This window comes from Scyliorhinus torazame, chromosome 15, assembly GCF_047496885.1.
Source record: "Scyliorhinus torazame isolate Kashiwa2021f chromosome 15, sScyTor2.1, whole genome shotgun sequence".
In the NCBI taxonomy this organism is placed as follows: Eukaryota; Metazoa; Chordata; class Chondrichthyes; order Carcharhiniformes; family Scyliorhinidae; genus Scyliorhinus; species Scyliorhinus torazame.
This window is the reverse complement of record NC_092721.1, coordinates 6,587,281-6,604,956: the sequence shown is the minus strand read 5'-3', so window position 1 is coordinate 6,604,956 and position 17,676 is coordinate 6,587,281. Positions and strand designations below refer to the sequence as shown.

Genomic DNA, 17,676 nt, shown 5'->3' with positions numbered 1-17,676 from the left:
GATCGTTAATCCCTGTGAAATGATTGGTTGTTTTCTTTATTGGACAGCCTTTCAGTGGAATTTGATTTTCGAACCTTTGACACCGAGGGCACGATATTCCAAGCCGGACACCAACGAAACAGCACCTGGATCATGCTGGGATTACACAATGGGAAGCTCCAGGTTCAGTACAGCAACCACAATGAAGCCACAGCTGGAGTTACCAGCGGGGGACCTCTCCTCAACAACGGCCTATGGCACACGGTACAATCTTACTCACCCTTTCTCCTCCTGATAGAGTCCCAGCCTTCTGTCTTCAGTCCTCTTCATTGGATAAAAATAATTCAATCATTGCTGATGTACACAGGACAACTGTGTTCACGTGCTCTATCACGTGTGTTCCCCGCCTGCGTTGCACGGGCCTTGCCCCATGTTATATGTGCCTTGTCTGTGTTGCGTTGACTGTGTCTAGTTTTCTGCCAGAATTGAATTTGCTGGGCTGGATTCTCCGGCTCCCGACACTGAAATCGCGTTCGGCGACGGGACGGAGAATCTGTTTTGGCGCACAAAACCGGGACCGTCGCCGGTTTTTACATTCTCTACCTCCCGAAAATCGGTGTGTGCCGCACCTAGTATCCACCGCCTTAGGCCATTGCCTGAGGCCCGACCCGCGATGCTCCGTTGCCGACCGGCCGAATTCCCGACGGCGTGGGACTCTCATGGTCCCACCGTCCGGGATCCTCGCGAGGCGGCTGCGGACTCAGTCCGGGGCCGGCACAGTCGGGCAGGGCCGATCGGCGGGCAGGGGGGCTTCATTCGGGGCTGGGGGCAATGTGTGCGGGCGGTCCGGGGAGCGCGAGCGGCCGTTGCGGGGCACACTTTCGGTGGTCCAGGACCGTGGGCTGAGTCCGCCATGGAGTGCAGCTGCTGGAGGCTGACACCGTGAGCACGCGTGGCCTCTGACCCGGGGGGGGGGGGCGTGTCGGCAGCCGGAGCAGCGAGCTCCACGACAGCTGCCTGCCAGACCCCAGCAAGGCTGGCAATCTGCGGCCTTTTGACGCCAGTTTTCCTGGCGTAAAAAACACAGTTTTCACAACGGAGTGGGGGCGCAGTCCCTGAGACGGAGAATCCAGACCGCTGTTTCTGAAGTCGCGAAATATTTTCCATTTCAGATTTCTGTCGAAGAATCGAGGAACAGTTTGATCGTGAAGGTTGCCCGAGAGGCCGTGATGAATATCAACATCCCCACCGATCTTTTCCAAGCGATGACGGGGTTATTCCAGTTAAACATCACAGTCGGAGGCCTGTTTAACGATGGACAGCTTGTTAAGCCGGTAACTCACTTTATGAAACATCATTTTCCGATTGGCAGGCTAGGTTTCCAGATCAGTTACAAAGTCACCTGACCAATGGGGAGTCACATGTTCTATGAGGGGTCACATGTTCTGTGGGGGCCACATGACCTCTGGGTGGTGTTTGTTCCAGTTGCGCTGTGTCCAAAGCGTTTCCTCATCCAACGGCAGAGGGCCGGGAATGAGAACCCGACTCTGATTCTCACCCTCTGATTGGTCCTCCTGCAGATTAACCCCCGATTGGATGCCTGTATGCGAGGGTGGAACTGGATGAATGGTGAAGACACAATAACAGCTGAAACTATCAAACAAGATGAGAGAATGCAATGTTTCACTGACGTTGCGAGGGGAACGTATTATCCTGGATATGGTTTTGCTTCATTTGACATTGAGTACGGTAAGAGGAGATTTCTCTGGCCGTTTCACCAGACTGAAGACTTGTCTCTTCAGACATCTCACTGACAAGTCTTCAAACTGCATTCCAGATGCTGGTCGGGTACGAGATCAGGTCCGTCCAGTCGATGATGAAAGGGAAATGGTTTCTGTCTCCCTCTCGATCTAAACCTGAGGCTTGCAACATTTTGGAACATTTTCCAGTCTTGGGTTCATTTCTTCAGTCTCTCCAATTTGGTTATAATCGAATAAACATCTCTTCTGACTTTACAGTGCAATTTAATAACTGTGTACCCTCGCTCGACCCTCGCTCGACCCTCGTTCAACCCTCGCTCAGCCCTCAAACCCACTGGACCCATCGGACAGACGACACATTCAAATCTTAGAGACAAATTACAACCCATCTTACAGCATCACTCTCTCCCGCCTCCCTCCAGCTTCCCGACACACTCCCGCTTCCCGCCTCCCTCCAGCTTCCCGACACTCTCCCGCTTCCCGCCTCTCTCCCGCTTCCCGACTCCTTCCCGCCTCTCTCCCGCTTCCCGCCTCTCTCCCGCTTCCCGCCTCCCTCCAGCTTCCCGACACTCTCCCGCTACCTGCCTCCCTCCAGCTTCCCGCCTCTCTCCCGCTTCCCGCCTCTCTCCCGCTTCCCAACTCTCTCCCGCTTCCCGACACTCTCGCGCTTCCCGACACTCTCGCGCTTCCCGACTCTCTCCCGCTTCCCGACACTCTCCCGCTTCCCGCCTCTCTCCAGCTTCCCGCCTCTCTCCCGCTCCCCGCCTCTCTCCCGCTTCCCAACACTCTCCCGCTTCCCACCTCTCCCCTGCTTCCCGCCTCCCTCCAGCTTCCCGACACTCTCCCGCTTCCCGCCACTCTCCCGCTTCCTGCCTCTTTCCCGCTTCCCAACACTCTCCTGCTTCCCGACACTCTCCCGCTTCCCGCCTCTCTCCCGCTTCCCGACTCTCTCCCGCTTCCCGCCTCTCTCCAGCTTCCCGACACTCTCCTGCTTCCCGACACTCTCCTGCTTCCCGACACACTCCCGCTTCCTGACTCTCTCCCGCTTCCCGCCTCTCTCCTGCTTCCCACCTCCCTCCAGCTTCCCGACACTCTCCCGCTTCCCGCCTCTCTCCCTCTTGCCGACTCCCGATTCCTGACTCACTCCCGCTTCCCGCCTGTCTCCCGCTTCCCGACACACTCCCGCTTCCTGACACTCTCCCACTTCCCGACATTCTCCCACTTCCCACCACTCTCCTGCTTCCCACCACTCTCCTGCTTCCCGACATTCTACCGCTTCCCGCCTCTCTCACGCTTCCCAACACTCTCCCGCTTCCCGCCTCTCTCCCGCTTCCCGACACTCTCCCGCTTCCCGCCTCTCTCCCGCTTCCCGCCTCGCTCACGCTTCCCAACACTCTCACGCTTCCCGCCTCTCTCCCGCTTCCCGACAATCTCCCGCTTCCTGCCTCTCTCCCGCTTCCCGACACTCTCCCGCTTCCCGACACTCTCTCGATTCCCGATACTCTCCCACCTCTCTCCCACTTCCTGCCTCTCCCCCGCTTGCTGACACTCTCCCGCTTCCCGGCACTCTCCCGCTTCCCGACACTCTCCCGCTTCCCGCCTCTCTCCTGCTTCCCACCTCCCTCCAGCTTCCCGACACTCTCCCGCTTCAGGCCTCTCTCCCTCTTGCCGACTCTCTCCCGATTCCTGACTCCCTCCCGCTTCCCGCCTGTCTCCCGCTTCCCGACACTCTCCCGCTTCCTGACACTCTCCCGCTTCCCGACATTCTCCCACTTCCCACCACTCTCCTGCTCCCCACCACTCTCCTGCTTCCCGACATTCTCCCGCTTCCCGCCTCTCTCACGCTTCCCAACACTCTCCCGCTTCCCGCCTCTCTCCCGCTTCCCGACACTCTCCCGCTTCCCGACACTCTCCCGCTTCCCGCCACTCTCCCGCTTCCCGCCACTCTCCCGTTTCCCGACTCTCTCCCGCTTCCCGCCTCTCTCACGATTCCCAACACTCTCACGCTTCCCACCTCTCCCCCGCTTCCCGACATTCACCCTCATCCCGACACTCTCCCGCATCCCGACATTCTCCCGCTTCCCTCCCGCTTCCAGACACTCCCGCTTCCCGACACTCTCCCGCTTCCCGACAAACTCCCGCTTCCAGCCTCACTCCCGCTTCCCGACAATCTCCCGCTTCCTGCCTCTCTCCCGCTTCCCGACACTCTCCCGCTTCCCGACACTCTCTCGCTTCCCGATACTCTCCCACCTCTCTCCCACTTCCCACCTCTCTCCCACTTCCCGCCTCTCCCCCGCTTGCTGACACTCTCCCGCTTCCCGACACTCTCCCGCTTCCCGACAATCTCCTGCTTCCCGACTCTCACCCGCTTCCCGCCTCTCTCCTGCTTCCCGCCTCTCTACAGCTTCCCGCCACTCTCCCACTTCCCGACTTTCTCCCGCTTCCCGCCACTCTCCCGCTTTTGGACACTCTCCCGCTTCCCGCCGCCCTCCCGCTTCCCGCCTCCCTCCCGCTTCCCGACACTCTCCCGCTTCTCGCCTCTCTCCCACTTCGCACCTCCCTCCCGCTTCCCGACACTCTCCCGCTTCCCGCCTCTCTCCCGCTTCCCGCCTCTCTCCCGCTTCCCACCTCTCACCCGCTTCCCGCCCCTCTCCCGCTTCCCGCCCCTCTCCCGCTTCCCACCTCTCTCCCGCTTTCCGACACTCTCCCGCTTCCTGACTCTCTCCCGCTTCCCTACACTCTCCCGCTTCCCTACACTCTCCCGCTTCCCGCCTCTCCCCCGCTTCCCGCCTCTCTCCCGCTTCCCGACTCTCTCCTGCTTCCGGCCTCTCTCCTGCTTCCCGCCTCTCTCCCGCTTCCAGCCTCTCTCCCGCTTCCCGCCTCTTCCGCTTCCCGACATTCTCCAGCATCCCGACACTCTCCCGCTTCCCGCCTCTCTACCGCTTCCCGCCTCTCTCCCGCTTCCCAACACTCTCCTGCTTCCCACCTCTCTCCTGCTTCCCGCCTCCCTCAGCTTCCCGACACTCTCCCGCTTCCCGCCTCTCTCCCGCTTCCCGCCTCATTCCCGCTTCCCAACACTCTCCCGCTTCCCGCCTCTCTCCCGCTTCCCGCCTCTCTCCCGCTTCCCGGCACTCTCCAGCTTCCCGACACTCTCCTGCTTCCCGACACTCTCCTGCTTCCCGACACTCTCCCGCTTCCTGACTCTCTCCCGCTTCCCGCCTCTCTCCTGCTTCCCACCTCCCTCCAGCTTCCCGACACTCTCCCGCTTCCCGCCTCTCTCCCTCTTGCCGACTCTCTCCCGATTCCCGCCTGTCTCCCGCTTCCCGCCTGTCTCCCGCTTCCCGACACTCTCCCGCTTCCTGACACTCTCCCACTTCCCACCACTCTCCCGCTTCCCACCACCCGCTTCCCGACACTCTCCCGCTTCCCGACACTCTCCCGCTTCCCGCCTCTCTCACGCTTCCAACACTCTCACGCTTCCCGCCTCTCTCCCGCTTCCCGCCTCTCTCCCGCTTCCCGACATCTCCTGCTTCCCGACATTCTCCCGCTTCCCGCCACTCTCCCGCTTCCCGCCACTCTCCCGTTTCCCGACTCTCTCCCGCTTCCCGCCTCTCTCACGCTTCCCAACACTCTCCCGCTTCCCACCTCTCCCCCGCTTCCCGACACTCACCCTCATCCCGACACTCTCCCGCATCCCGACACTCTCCCGCATCCCGACACTCTCACGCATCCCGACACTCTCATGCTTCCCGCCTCTCTCCCGCTTCCAGACACTCTCCCGCTTCCCGACACACTCCCGTTTCCCGCCTCTCTCCCGCTTCCCGACAATCTCCCGCTTCCTGCCTCTCTCCCGCTTCCCGACACTCTCCCGCTTCCCGACACTCTCTCGCTTACCGATACTCTCCCACCTCTCTCCCAATTCCCGCCTCTCCCCCGCTTCCCGACACTCTCCCGCTTCCCGACACTCTCCCGCTTCCCGACACTCTCCCGCTTCCCGACACTCTCCCGCTTCCCGACTCTCACCCGCTTCCCGCCTCTCTCCTGCTTCCCGCCTCTCTACAGCTTCCCACCACTCTCCCACTTCCCGACTCTCTCCCGCTTCCCGCCACTCTCCCGCTTCTGGACACTCTCCCGCTTCCCGCCTCTCTCCCGCTTCCCGCCTCTCTCCCACTTCCCGACACTCTCCCGCTTCCCGCCTCTCTCCCGCTTCCCGCCTCTCTCCCGCTTCCCGCCTCCCTCCCACTTCACGACACTCTCCTGCTTCCTGCCTCTCTCCCGCTTCGCGCCTCCCTCCCGCTTCCCGACACTCTCCCGCTTCCCGACACTCTCCCGCTTCCCGCCTCTCTCCCGCTTCCCGCCTCTCTCCCGCTTCCCGCCTCCCTCCCACTTCACGACACTCTCCTGCTTCCCGCCTCTCTCCCGCTTCGCGCCTCCCTCCGCTTCGCGCCTCCCTCCCGCTTCCCGACACTCTCCCGCTTCCCGACACTCTCCCGCTTCCCGCTTCCCGCCTCTCTCCTGCTTCCCGCCTCTCTCCCGCATCCCGACCCTCTCCCGCTTCCCGCCCCTCTCCCGCTTCCCGCCCCTCTCCCGCTTCCCACCTCTCTCCCGCTTTCCGACACTCTCCCGCTTCCTGACACTCTCCCGCTTCCCTACACTCTCCATGTTCCCGCCTCTCTCCCGCTTCCCGCCTCTCTCCCGCTTCCCGCCTCTCTTCCGCTTCCCGACTCTCTCCCGCTTCCGGCCTCTCTCCCACTTCTCAACCCTCTCCCGCTTCCAGCCTCTCTCCCGCTTCCCGCCTCTCTCCCGCTTCCCGACACTCTCCCGCTTCCTGACACTCTCCCGCTTCCCTACACTCTCCCGCTTCCCTACATTCTCCAGCTTCCCGCCTCTCTCCCGCTTCCCGCCTCTCTCCCGCTTCCCGCCTCTCTCCCGCTTCCCGACTCTCTCCCGCTTCTGGCCTCTCTCCCGCTTCTCAACCCTCTCCCGCTTCCAGCCTCTCTCCCGCTTCCCGACACTCTCCAGCATCCCGACACTCTCCCGCTTCCCGACTCTCTCTGCTTCCCGCCTCTCTCCCGCTTCCCGCCTATCTCCCACTTCCCACTTCCCTCAGGAGTGGAGACTGGGTGGGGAGTGGGTGAGGGATGGGGACTGGGTAGGGGGTGGGGAGTGGGGGTGGGTGGAGAGTGGGTGCGGGATGGGGACTGGGTGGGGGGTGGGGGTGGGGAGTGGGTGAGGGGTGGGGAGTGGGGTTGGGGAGTGGGGTGGGTAGTGGGTGAGGGGTGGGTGGAGAGTGGGGCGGGATGGGGACTGGGTGGGGGGTGGGGAGTGGGGGTGGGTGAGGGGTGGGTGGGGTGGGGAGTGAGTGAGGGGTGGGTGGGGAGTGGGAGGTGGGGGGTGGGTGCGGGATGGGGACTGGGTGGGGAGTGGTTGGGGGGTGGGGAGTGGGGGGTGGGTGTGGGATGGGGACTGGGTGGGGAGTGGGGGTGGGGAGTGGGTGGGGAGTGGGGGTGGGGAGTGGTTGGGGGGTGGGGAGTGGGGTTGGGAGGTAGGGGGTGGGTGCAGGTGGGGAGTGGGTGCGGGGTGGGGGGTGGGTGGGGGTGGGGAGTGGGTGCGGGATGGGGACTGGGTAGGGGGTGGGGAGTGGGTAGGGGGGGGTGGGGAGTGGGTGCGGGATGGGGACTGGGTGGGGGGTGGGTGGGGGTGGGGAGTGGGTGCGGGATGGGGACTGGGTAGGGGGTGGGGAGTGGGTCGGGGGGTGGGGAGTGGGTGCGGGATGGGGACTGGGTGGGGGGTGGGTGGGGGTGGGGAGTGGGTGCGGGATGGGGACTGGGTAGGGGGTGGGGAGTGGGTGGGGGGGGTGGGGAGTGGGTGCGGGATGGGGACTGGGTGGGGAGTGGGTGAGGGGGGGTGAGGGGGGGTGGGGAGTGGGGGGTGGGTGCGGGATGGGGAGTGGGTGAGGGGGGGTGAGGGGGGGAGTGGGGGGTGGGTGCGGGATGGGGACTGGGTGGGGAGTGGGTGAGGGGGGTTGGGGAGTGGGGGTGATGGGGGGAGTGGGGGTGGGTGCGGGATGGGGACTGGGTGGGAGGTGGGGGGGCAGAAGGAGCCTCTCCAGATCGGTGCTGATTGATGTGACGCTCGGCCAGTTCTGCTGTGAGTGTGTTTACTGATCCATTATGTCTCTGGCACGTGGGGGCAGCATGTGGCGCAGTGGTTAGCACTGGGACTACGGTGCTGAGGACCCGGGTTCGATCGCGGCCCTGGGTCACTGTCCGTGGGGAGTATGCACATTCTCCCCGTGTCTGCGTGGGTCTCGCCCCCACAACCCAAAGATGTGCAGGGTAGGTGGATTGGCCGCGCTAAATTGCCCCTTAATTGGAAAAAATGAATTGGGTACTCTGAATTTTTTTTTTTAAATGTCTTTGACACATCAACACCACCTAAATGTATTTATAATAATTACTAACGTCTGCAATCCCTGAGCAGGACAATGCAATAAATGGAATGGATAAATGACTGAACCGGATTTCAGTTATCAGAAGAAGGGATTGTTGGTGGATATAAAATCACAGAGGCAGGCCATTCGTCCCATCCTCAGCTCATTCCAGATCGACTGGCTGAGTAAATGATTCCCCTCAGCTCAGCCTGGTCCCTTTCCAGGTTGTTTTAAATCTGTGTCCTCTGGGGTACTGATCAACTGAACTCCACCACAGTGAAAACTGGCGAGTCCGGACTTTATTGTGCACCAATGTCACCGTTACAAAATGATTCTGAAATTCTTGTGTAATAAAGAGAAGGAATTATTTTTCTAAACACAGCTACAAGAGCGAGCAGTGATGATGGGAGCTGGGCAGTGAATGTACGCCTTTCAATTCACCCCTCAGCAGACACTGGAGTCCTATTCGCTGTGGTCAGTGGCAGCAATATCTCCTTGTCGTTGGCCATCATGAATTCGAACATGACTACGCAGGTAATTAACAAGATGAAACCATGGAATTGGGCAAAAGAGAGCAGAGGTCAGAGAGCGGAGGGGTCAGAGAGCAGAGGTCAGACAGTGGAGGAGTCAGAGAGCAGAGGTCAGAGAGCGGAGGGGTCAGAGAGCAGAGGTCAGGCAGGGGGGGTCAGAGAGCAGGAGGTGTCAGAGAGCAGAGGTCAGAGAGTGGGGAGGGCGTCAGAGATTGAAGATCACCTCACCAACTGGTCGATACTTCGAATTGCTGGACGCTGGCCATTGTTTTTGAGATTGGAGATGGGGCATTTACAGAGCAGCTCTCCGCTCTACCAGCTGGACCGAGCTCCACTCTGGGGAGAAAACACAATAATCAGTGGTGGGGTGAAGAATCAAAGGGTTTCCTGGGAGAATGGTCAAGCAAATGATCCAGAAGAGGGTGAGAGAAAGGAACTGGACAGCGTGGAACGCCGTGGCAGTTCCTCCCCGGTCTAACGCGATGGGGCATCTGCTCTTCTGGTGCTCCGCTCTCGGTACCCAGGCTATTTGGGAGGTGGCAGCAAGCAACACATTCCTCCTTCATGTTTGGCACCAAGTTTTCGTTTTCACTCCAAAGAGGTTGGTTTGGAAATGGAGACGGTGGTTATGGTGGGAGGGAGGAATTCACCGAAAGCCTACAGGGCAGAAGGAGGCCATTCGGCCCATCGAGTCTGCACTCACCCTCTGAAAAGAGAGCCCTTACCTAGGCCCAATCTCCCACCCTATCCCTGTAACCACACTTAGGGACAATTGATCATGGCCAATCCACCTAACCTGCCCACTTTTGGACTGTGGGAGGAAACCGGAGCCCCCGGAGGAAACCCACGCACACATGGGGAGAACGTGCAGACTTCGCACAGACAGTGACCCAGGGCTGGAATTGAACCCAGGACCCTGGTGCTGTGAGGCAGCAGTGCTAACCCACTGTGCCATCAGAGGTTGCCTGTGATTGTGCTAAACGACATCATGGGGATGGTGTAGCGGATTCCCGAAGTCAGTATCTAACACATGCTCTGACCTGATGACACCTGCCGCAGTTACAACTCAGAAATAAAAGCAGATTACTGCGGATGCTGGAACCTGAAACGAAAGAGAAAACGCTGGAAAATCTCAGCAAGTCTGGCAGCATCTGTAGGGAGAGAAAAGAGCTGACGTTTCGAGTCCGATGGCTCATTGTCACAGTTGTCATCCTGGTTGGGAATGAGTTCTCAATACAAGATTCCCAACACTATGAACATCAGGAATAAAAAGCAGGAACAAGGTCAAAATGTGGATCTTGGCATTGATCATCTGTCTTGCCACACACTGCCTGGGAGATTGACAAAGCATTCCTTCATTCTTTAACTGAACCCAGAGCTGGGAGACAGCATCTGTCCCGCCTGATAGTGAAGTGGTTCTAGCCCAGGACCGGAGTACACACTCCAGGCTGATGATTTGGTGCTGGGCTGTGGGCGTGTTGGAGCGTTTGATAATGTTCCTGTGAAGCAAGATTGGGTTATTTTTTCAATGTTAACGGTGATATATAATTATAAATTGTTGTTGTGTTTCATTAGGGCCTCATTCTGGCGATTGAGAATGTGATTGTTTACAAACTGGAAGGACTGGCCCTGTGTGCCGGAGACAAAGCTCCCATTCAGCTCATTGTAACGAAAGACCGCATTGTGTTAGAGTCCTCTGGTGTGGTTGGAAGTAGTCCTTTGACAAGTTTGGAAATGGCAGAACTTCTCTCCAAACTGGACAAGTATATGCACATGCCAGGGCTGACCTACCTGGGTGGAATTCCAGGTAAAATGCATGCTGTAGTTTGGAATACCTGTGGCGTGTTCACAGCCCTGTGTATAACTTACTGTTCGCATCACCTTTAACTCGTCTCCTTTTCTGTAATGCTCATGTTAACATTTACTTTTTTTTTTAAAATAATATTTTATTGAAAATTTTTGGTCAACCAACACAGTACATTGTGCATCCTTTACACAACATTGTAACAATACAGATAATAATGACCTTTTTTAAATTTAAACAAAAACAACAACAAATAAATAACTATTAAATAACAAAAAATAAAAACTAGCCCGAATTGGCAACTGCCTTGTCTCAGGCCCCCCCCCCCCCAATCCCCCCCCCATCCCTCCCCCCCCCCCCCCCCCCCCCAAGTCCTGGGCCGCTGCTGCTGCCTTCTTTGTTCTCCCCTATCTATCTTTCCGCAAGATATTCGACGAACGGTTGCCACCGCCTAGTAAACCCTTGAGCCGACCCCCTTAGGACGAACTTAATCCGCTCTAACTTTATGAACCCCGCCATATCATTTATCCAGGTCTCCACCCCCGGGGGCTTGGCTTCTTTCCACATTAGCAATATTCTGCGCCGGGCTACTAGGGACGCAAAGGCCAAAACATCGGCCTCTTTCGCCTCCTGCACTCCCGGCTCTTGTGCAACCCCAAATATAGCCAACCCCCAGCTTGGTTCGACCCGGACTCCTACTACTTTCGAAAGCACCTTTGTCACCCCCATCCAAAACCCCTGTAGTGCCGGGCATGACCAAAACATATGGGTATGATTCGCTGGGCTTCTCGAGCACCTCGCACACCTATCCTCCACCCCAAAAAATTTACTGAGCCGTGTTCCAGTCATATGTGCCCTGTGTAATACCTTAAACTGAATCAGGCTTAGCCTGGCGCACGAGGACGACGAGTTTACCCTGTTTAGGGCATCTGCCCACATCCCCTCCTCAATCTCCTCCCCCAGCTCTTCTTCCCATTTCCCTTTTAGTTCGTCCATCATAGTCTCCCCTTCGTCTCTCATTTCCCTATATATATCCGACACCTTACCGTCCCCCACCCATTTCTTTGAGATGACTCTGTCCTGCACCTCTTGTGTCGGGAGCTGCGGGAATTCCCTCACCTGCTGCCTCGCAAAAGCCCTCAATTGTATGTACCTGAATGCATTCCCTTGGGGCAACCCATATTTCTCGGTCAGCGCTCCCAGACTCGCAAACTTCCCATCCACAAATAGATCTTTCAATTGCGTTATACCTGCTCTTTGCCACATTCCATATCCCCCATCCATTCCCCCCGGGGCAAACCTATGGTTGTTTCTTATCGGGGACCCCCCCAGTGCTCCGGTCTTTCCCCTGTGTCGTCTCCACTGTCCCCAAATCTTCAGTGTAGCTACCACCACCGGACTCGTGGTATAGTTCCTTGGTGAGAACGGCAATGGGGCTGTCACCATAGCCTGCAGGCTGGTCCCCCTACAGGACGCCCTCTCTAATCTCTTCCACGCCGCTCCTTCCTCCTCTCCCATCCACTTACTCACCATTGAAATATTAGCGGCCCAATAATACTCACTTAGGCTCGGTAGTGCCAGCCCCCCCCTATCCCTACTACGCTGTAAGAACATGTTAACATTTACATTGGGGAAAATCCATGTCAACATTTTGTCTGTCACACTGTAATTGCAAACATCCCACCACTATGTGATGCTGTTTCTTGGTCAGTTCTGTGAGCAATGCCACCAGAGATCAGCTAGCAATGTTTTAGAAATTTTGACACTTTATCGGAAAACCTATTGACTAGTATGACATGAACCAGGTATCCCTACACCCTCACACCAGTGCCCATCACCGCACCAGCCTGACCCCCCACCCCAGTGCCCATCACTATGCCAGCCTGACCCCCCCATCCAGTGCACGTCACCGCACCAGCCTGACCCCCGCCCACCCCAGTGTCCATCACCACACCAGCCTGAATCTGGCCAAGTGCAGGGTGACACCAGCTGCCCGGTAGCGCTTAAATGCTCCATGAAATGTTTCTAATGAATTTGCTCCTGACTCCTTGCTTTGCCCCAGTGCTCAGTGCTCCAGTCACAACATTCCAGCCCCTCTCACAGAATTTACAGTCTCGAGGCCTCCACTTTGTGCTTTTTGGGGAAAGTTTCAGTGCCGAGACTCGAGGCTTTCTGTCTTGTGGGATTTCGACGACACAAGCGCAGGAGGGTCATTCACCTGTAACGCAGTCAGTCTGACATCCAAATCATTGTGGTTAACCATCAGTAAGGTGCCTGTGATTTCCTCACACACACACTTGAGGATGTACAGTCACCCACCCAAATGCACAGGTACAGTTGACAGGCTGGTTACAATGTTACAGGCGGCAGGCACACTGGTTGCAGTGTTACAGGCGGCGGACACAATGGTTGCAGTGTTACAGGCAGCAGGCACACTTGTTGCAGTGTTACAGGGGGCAGGCACACCGGTTGCCATGTTACAGGCGGCAGGCACGCTGGTTGCAGTGTTACAGGCGGCAGGCACACTGGTTGCAGTGTTACAGGCGGCAGTCACTGGTTGCAGTGTTACAGGCAGCAGGCACACTGGTTGCAGTGTTACAGGCGGCAGGCACACTGGTTGCAGTGTTACAGGCGGCAGTCACTGGTTGCAGTGTTACAGGTGGCAGGCACACTGGTTGCAGTGTTACAGGCGGCAGGCACACTGGTTGCAGTGTTACAGGCAGCAGGCACACTGGTTGCAGTGTTACAGGCGGCAGGCACTCTGGTTGCAGTGTTACAGGCGGCAGGCACTCTGGTTGCAGTGTTACAGGCGGCAGGCACACCGGTTGCAGTGTTACAGGCGGCAGGCACACCGGTTGCAGTGTTACAGGTGGCAGGCACACTGGTTGCAGTGTTACAGGCAGCAGACACACTGGTTGCTGTGTTACAGGCGGCAGGCACACTGGTTGCAGTGTTACAGGCGGCAGTCACTGGTTGCAGTGTTACAGGTGGCAGGCACACTGGTTGCAGTGTTACAGGCGGCAGGCACACTGGTTGCAGTGTTACAGGCGGCAGGCACACTGGTTGCAGTGTTACAGGCGGCAGACACACTGGTTGCAGTGTTACAGGCGGCAGGCACTCTGGTTGCAGTGTTACAGGCGGCAGGCACTCTGGTTGCAGTGTTACAGGCGGCAGGCACACCGGTTGCAGTGTTACAGGCGGCAGGCACACCGGTTGCAGTGTTACTGGCAGCAGGCACACCGGTTGCAGTGCTACAGGCGGCAGGCACACCGGTTGCAGTGCTACAGGCGGCAGACACACTGGTTGCAGTGTTACAGGCGGCAGGCACACTGGTTGCAGTGTTACAGGCGGCAGGCACACTGGTTGCTGTGTTACAGGCGGCAGACACACTGGTTGCAGTGTTACAGACGGTAGGCACACTGGTTGCAGTGTTACAGGCGGCAGGCACACTGGTTGCAGTGTTACTGGCAGCAGGCACACCGGTTGCAGTGCTACAGGCGGCAGGCACACCGGTTGCAGTGCTACAGGCGGCAGGCACACCGGTTGCAGTGTTACTGGCAGCAGGCACACCGGTTGCAGTGCTACAGGCGGCAGGCACACCGGTTGCAGTGCTACAGGCGGCAGACACACTGGTTGCAGTGTTACAGGCGGCAGGCACACTGGTTGCAGTGTTACAGGCGGCAGGCACACTGGTTGCTGTGTTACAGGCGGCAGACACACTGGTTGCAGTGTTACAGACGGTAGGCACACTGGTTGCTGTGTTACAGGCGGCAGGCACACTGGTTGCAGTGTTACAGACGGTAGGCACACTGGTTGCAGTGTTACAGGCGGCAGGCACACTGGTTGCAGTGTTACAGGCGGCAGGCACACTGGTTGCTGTGTTACAGGCGGCAGACACACCGGTTGCTGTGTTACAGGCGGCAGGCACACTGGTTGCAGTGTTACAGGCAGCAGGCACACCGGTTGCTGTGTTACAGGCGGCAGGCACACCGGTTGCAGTGTTACAGGCGGCAGGCACACTGGTTGCAGTGTTACAGGCGGCAGGCACACTGGTTGCAGTGTTACAGGCGGCAGGCACACTGGTTGCAGTGTTACAGGCGGCAGGCACACCGGTTGCAGTGTTACAGGCGGCAGGCACACTGGTTGCAGTGTTACAGGCGGCAGGCACACTGGTTGCAGTGTTACAGGCGGCAGGCACACTGGTTGCTGTGTTACAGGCGGCAGGCACACTGGTTGCAGTGTTACAGGCAGCAGGCACACCGGTTGCAGTGTTACAGGCGGCAGGCACACCGGTTGCAGTGCTACAGGCGGCAGGCACACCGGTTGCAGTGCTACAGGCGGCAGGCACACTGGTTGCAGTGTTACAGGCGGCAGGCACACTGGTTGCAGTGTTACAGGCGGCAGGCACACTGGTTGCTGTGTTACAGGCGGCAGACACACTGGTTGCAGTGTTACAGACGGCAGGCACACTGGTTGCAGTGTTACAGGCGGCAGGCACACTGGTTGCAGTGTTACAGGCGGCAGGCACACTGGTTGCTGTGTTACAGGCGGCAGGCACACTGGTTGCAGTGTTACAGACGGTAGGCACACTGGTTGCAGTGTTACAGGCGGCAGGCACACTGGTTGCAGTGTTACAGGCGGCAGGCACACTGGTTGCTGTGTTACAGGCGGCAGACACACCGGTTGCTGTGTTACAGGCGGCAGGCACACTGGTTGCAGTGTTACAGGCAGCAGGCACACTGGTTGCAGTGTTACAGGCGGCAGGCACACTGGTTGCAGTGTTACAGGCGGCAGGCACACTGGTTGCTGTGTTACAGGCGGCAGGCACACTGGTTGCAGTGTTACAGGCAGCAGGCACACCGGTTGCAGTGTTACAGGCGGCAGGCACACTGGTTGCTGTGTTACAGGCGGCAGACACACTGGTTGCAGTGTTACAGGCGGCAGGCACACTGGTTGCAGTGTTACAGGCGGCAGGCACACCGGTACAGGCAATGGGCTATTTTGTGATTGAGTAAGGGATGGGTTTAGTTGAACAATTTGGTAAACATCTACTGACAGGGGTATGAATTGAGAGGAAAGTCCATCAGTCCCAATACTGCTGAGCAGGTGTATTCGACCTCACAGAGTTCCATGAGCTGAAATATCTGTAATTAATAACCATTATCTCCGGTATGTCTGGACTAAATATGCAATGAGAATGTCGGGTTGTTATTGTTGATGCTGAGATTTTGAATGCTTTTTTCACAGATGTTCCAATAACATCCACGCCAGTGACTGCGTTCTACAAGGGCTGTATGGAGACTCATATCAATAACAATTACATAGATCTGGACGAGGCTCTATACAAACACTACGATATAAGATCACACTCCTGCCCCGTAAAGAACGAGGACCATTAGCAAAGTGACAGTCAGCCTTCACTCTCCGTGTCTGTTGTACCAAAGTCAATTCCTGATCCTTCCAAGAGCTGAAATGATTGATTTACTGTAGCTTTAATGGTCAATGTTCTCGCCCTTGGAGCAGGTGGTTGAGGCAGTGAGATAGAAACAAGGTAGTGAAGGCTCGTGAGACATTGCGACACACGGACGTGTGATGGCTTGGTTTCCAATGGGCACTGGCCACACTTAGATCTCTTTTTAATTGCTATGTACCAGAGATCAACAATTTAATTAACTGGGAGGTAACAGGAGCAGATTGACGCAGTCAATAAAGAGCTGGGTCTCAGGTTGTTCTCCTACGCTACCTTTGAAACTGATCACATTATCATGTACTGACCCTTATATAAAGTACAATGCATATACTTTGTTATATTCAAACTGTACACCTGTAAACACTGGCAGCATTTTGAAACTTATGGAAATATATTTCATGTAATGAAAGCATCTGAACAAAGAGTTATAATATTGTTTCTGAGACTCAGATCCTTAAAGTGTGAATTTTATAAAATGATTCTGTGTCCGTTTGATGTGAGGTTATCACAGTTTTATGAAAAATCTAAATTAATGTACTGCTCACTACAGAGCGGATCAAGATCCAGTGGATCATAATGCTGCAGATCGCAATCTAGTAAAATCGCCAAGCAGTTGACGACGACACGGTAGGTTATTGCTGAATGAAGAGGCGTGCTGTCTGAGCTTCTCATCGTGTCCTCACCACAGATTGTGCCCAATCACACTGAAAACTGATTGAAGATTATCAGTCGGTCACGCAGTGTCGCTCACTTACACATACTAGAAGCTCCATATATTCACACACACAGGGTCCTGTCCTTTGCAGACAGGAGGAGCAGGTCCACACATTGCACCTTTTCCAACTACACAAAAGCCTGGGAGACAGCCATTCCCTGGTTCCTTCCCCATGTCAATGCATTGACCAATCGGAGGCACCCACTCGATTTGAATTTGAACAGAAGCTTGGTAGTTAACTGTACTCTACTGCATTCTCCATGACAACACCCCTCGCAATCAGAGTCCAATTGCTACCCATTCGGAACTCTCTTCTCATGTTGTATATAAACTGTTCCCATTACTCTTGGTCATTCTTGTGAATCTGTCCTGATCAGTGCAAGATGAAAAACTTTGGCAGCATGTCCCTTTTTTCAGCAATACTCATAGAACATAGAAAATACAGCACAGAACAGGCCCTTCAGCCCACGATGTTGTGCCGAACCTTTGTCCTAGATTAATCATAGATTATCATTGAATTTACAGTGCAGAAGGAGGCCATTCGGCCCCCTGAGTCTGCACCGGCTCTTGGAAAGAGCACCCCACCCAAACTCAACACCTCCACCCAACACCAAGGGCAATTTTGGACACTAAGGGCAATTTATCATGGCCAATCCACCTACCCTGCACATCTTTGGACTGTGGGAGGAAACCGGAGCACCCGGAGGAAACCCACGCAGACACGGGGAGGACGTGCAGACTCCACACAGACAGTGACCCAAGCCGGAATCGAAGCTGGGACCCTGGAGCTGTGAAGCATTGTGCTATCCACAATGCTACCGTGCTGCCCTTAAGAACAAATAAATCTACACTATATCATTTTACCGTAATCCATGTACCTATCCAATAGCTGCTTGAAGGTCCCTAATGTTCCCGATTCAACTACTTCCACAGGCACCATGCCCCCACTACTCTCTGGGTAAAGAACCTACCTCTGATATCCCTC

The 17,676-nt window shown here is 56.7% G+C and overlaps 1 protein-coding gene across 1 annotated transcript in view; it reads left to right on the top strand.

Annotated features, from left to right (window-relative positions):
- Positions 1–16,455, top strand: part of LOC140391491 (vitamin K-dependent protein S-like) — a 72,623-nt gene extending 56,168 nt beyond the window's left edge. Inside the window, exons 10-15 of the mRNA XM_072476013.1 lie at positions 48–243; positions 1,152–1,313; positions 1,560–1,728; positions 8,555–8,706; positions 10,278–10,509; positions 15,754–16,455. Of these exons, the coding sequence (XP_072332114.1) occupies positions 48–243; positions 1,152–1,313; positions 1,560–1,728; positions 8,555–8,706; positions 10,278–10,509; positions 15,754–15,905 (1,063 nt within the window). The 3' untranslated portion in view covers positions 15,906–16,455. The remainder of the gene's footprint in view (positions 1–47; positions 244–1,151; positions 1,314–1,559; positions 1,729–8,554; positions 8,707–10,277; positions 10,510–15,753) is intronic.
- Positions 16,456–17,676: the final 1,221 nt, after the last annotated feature.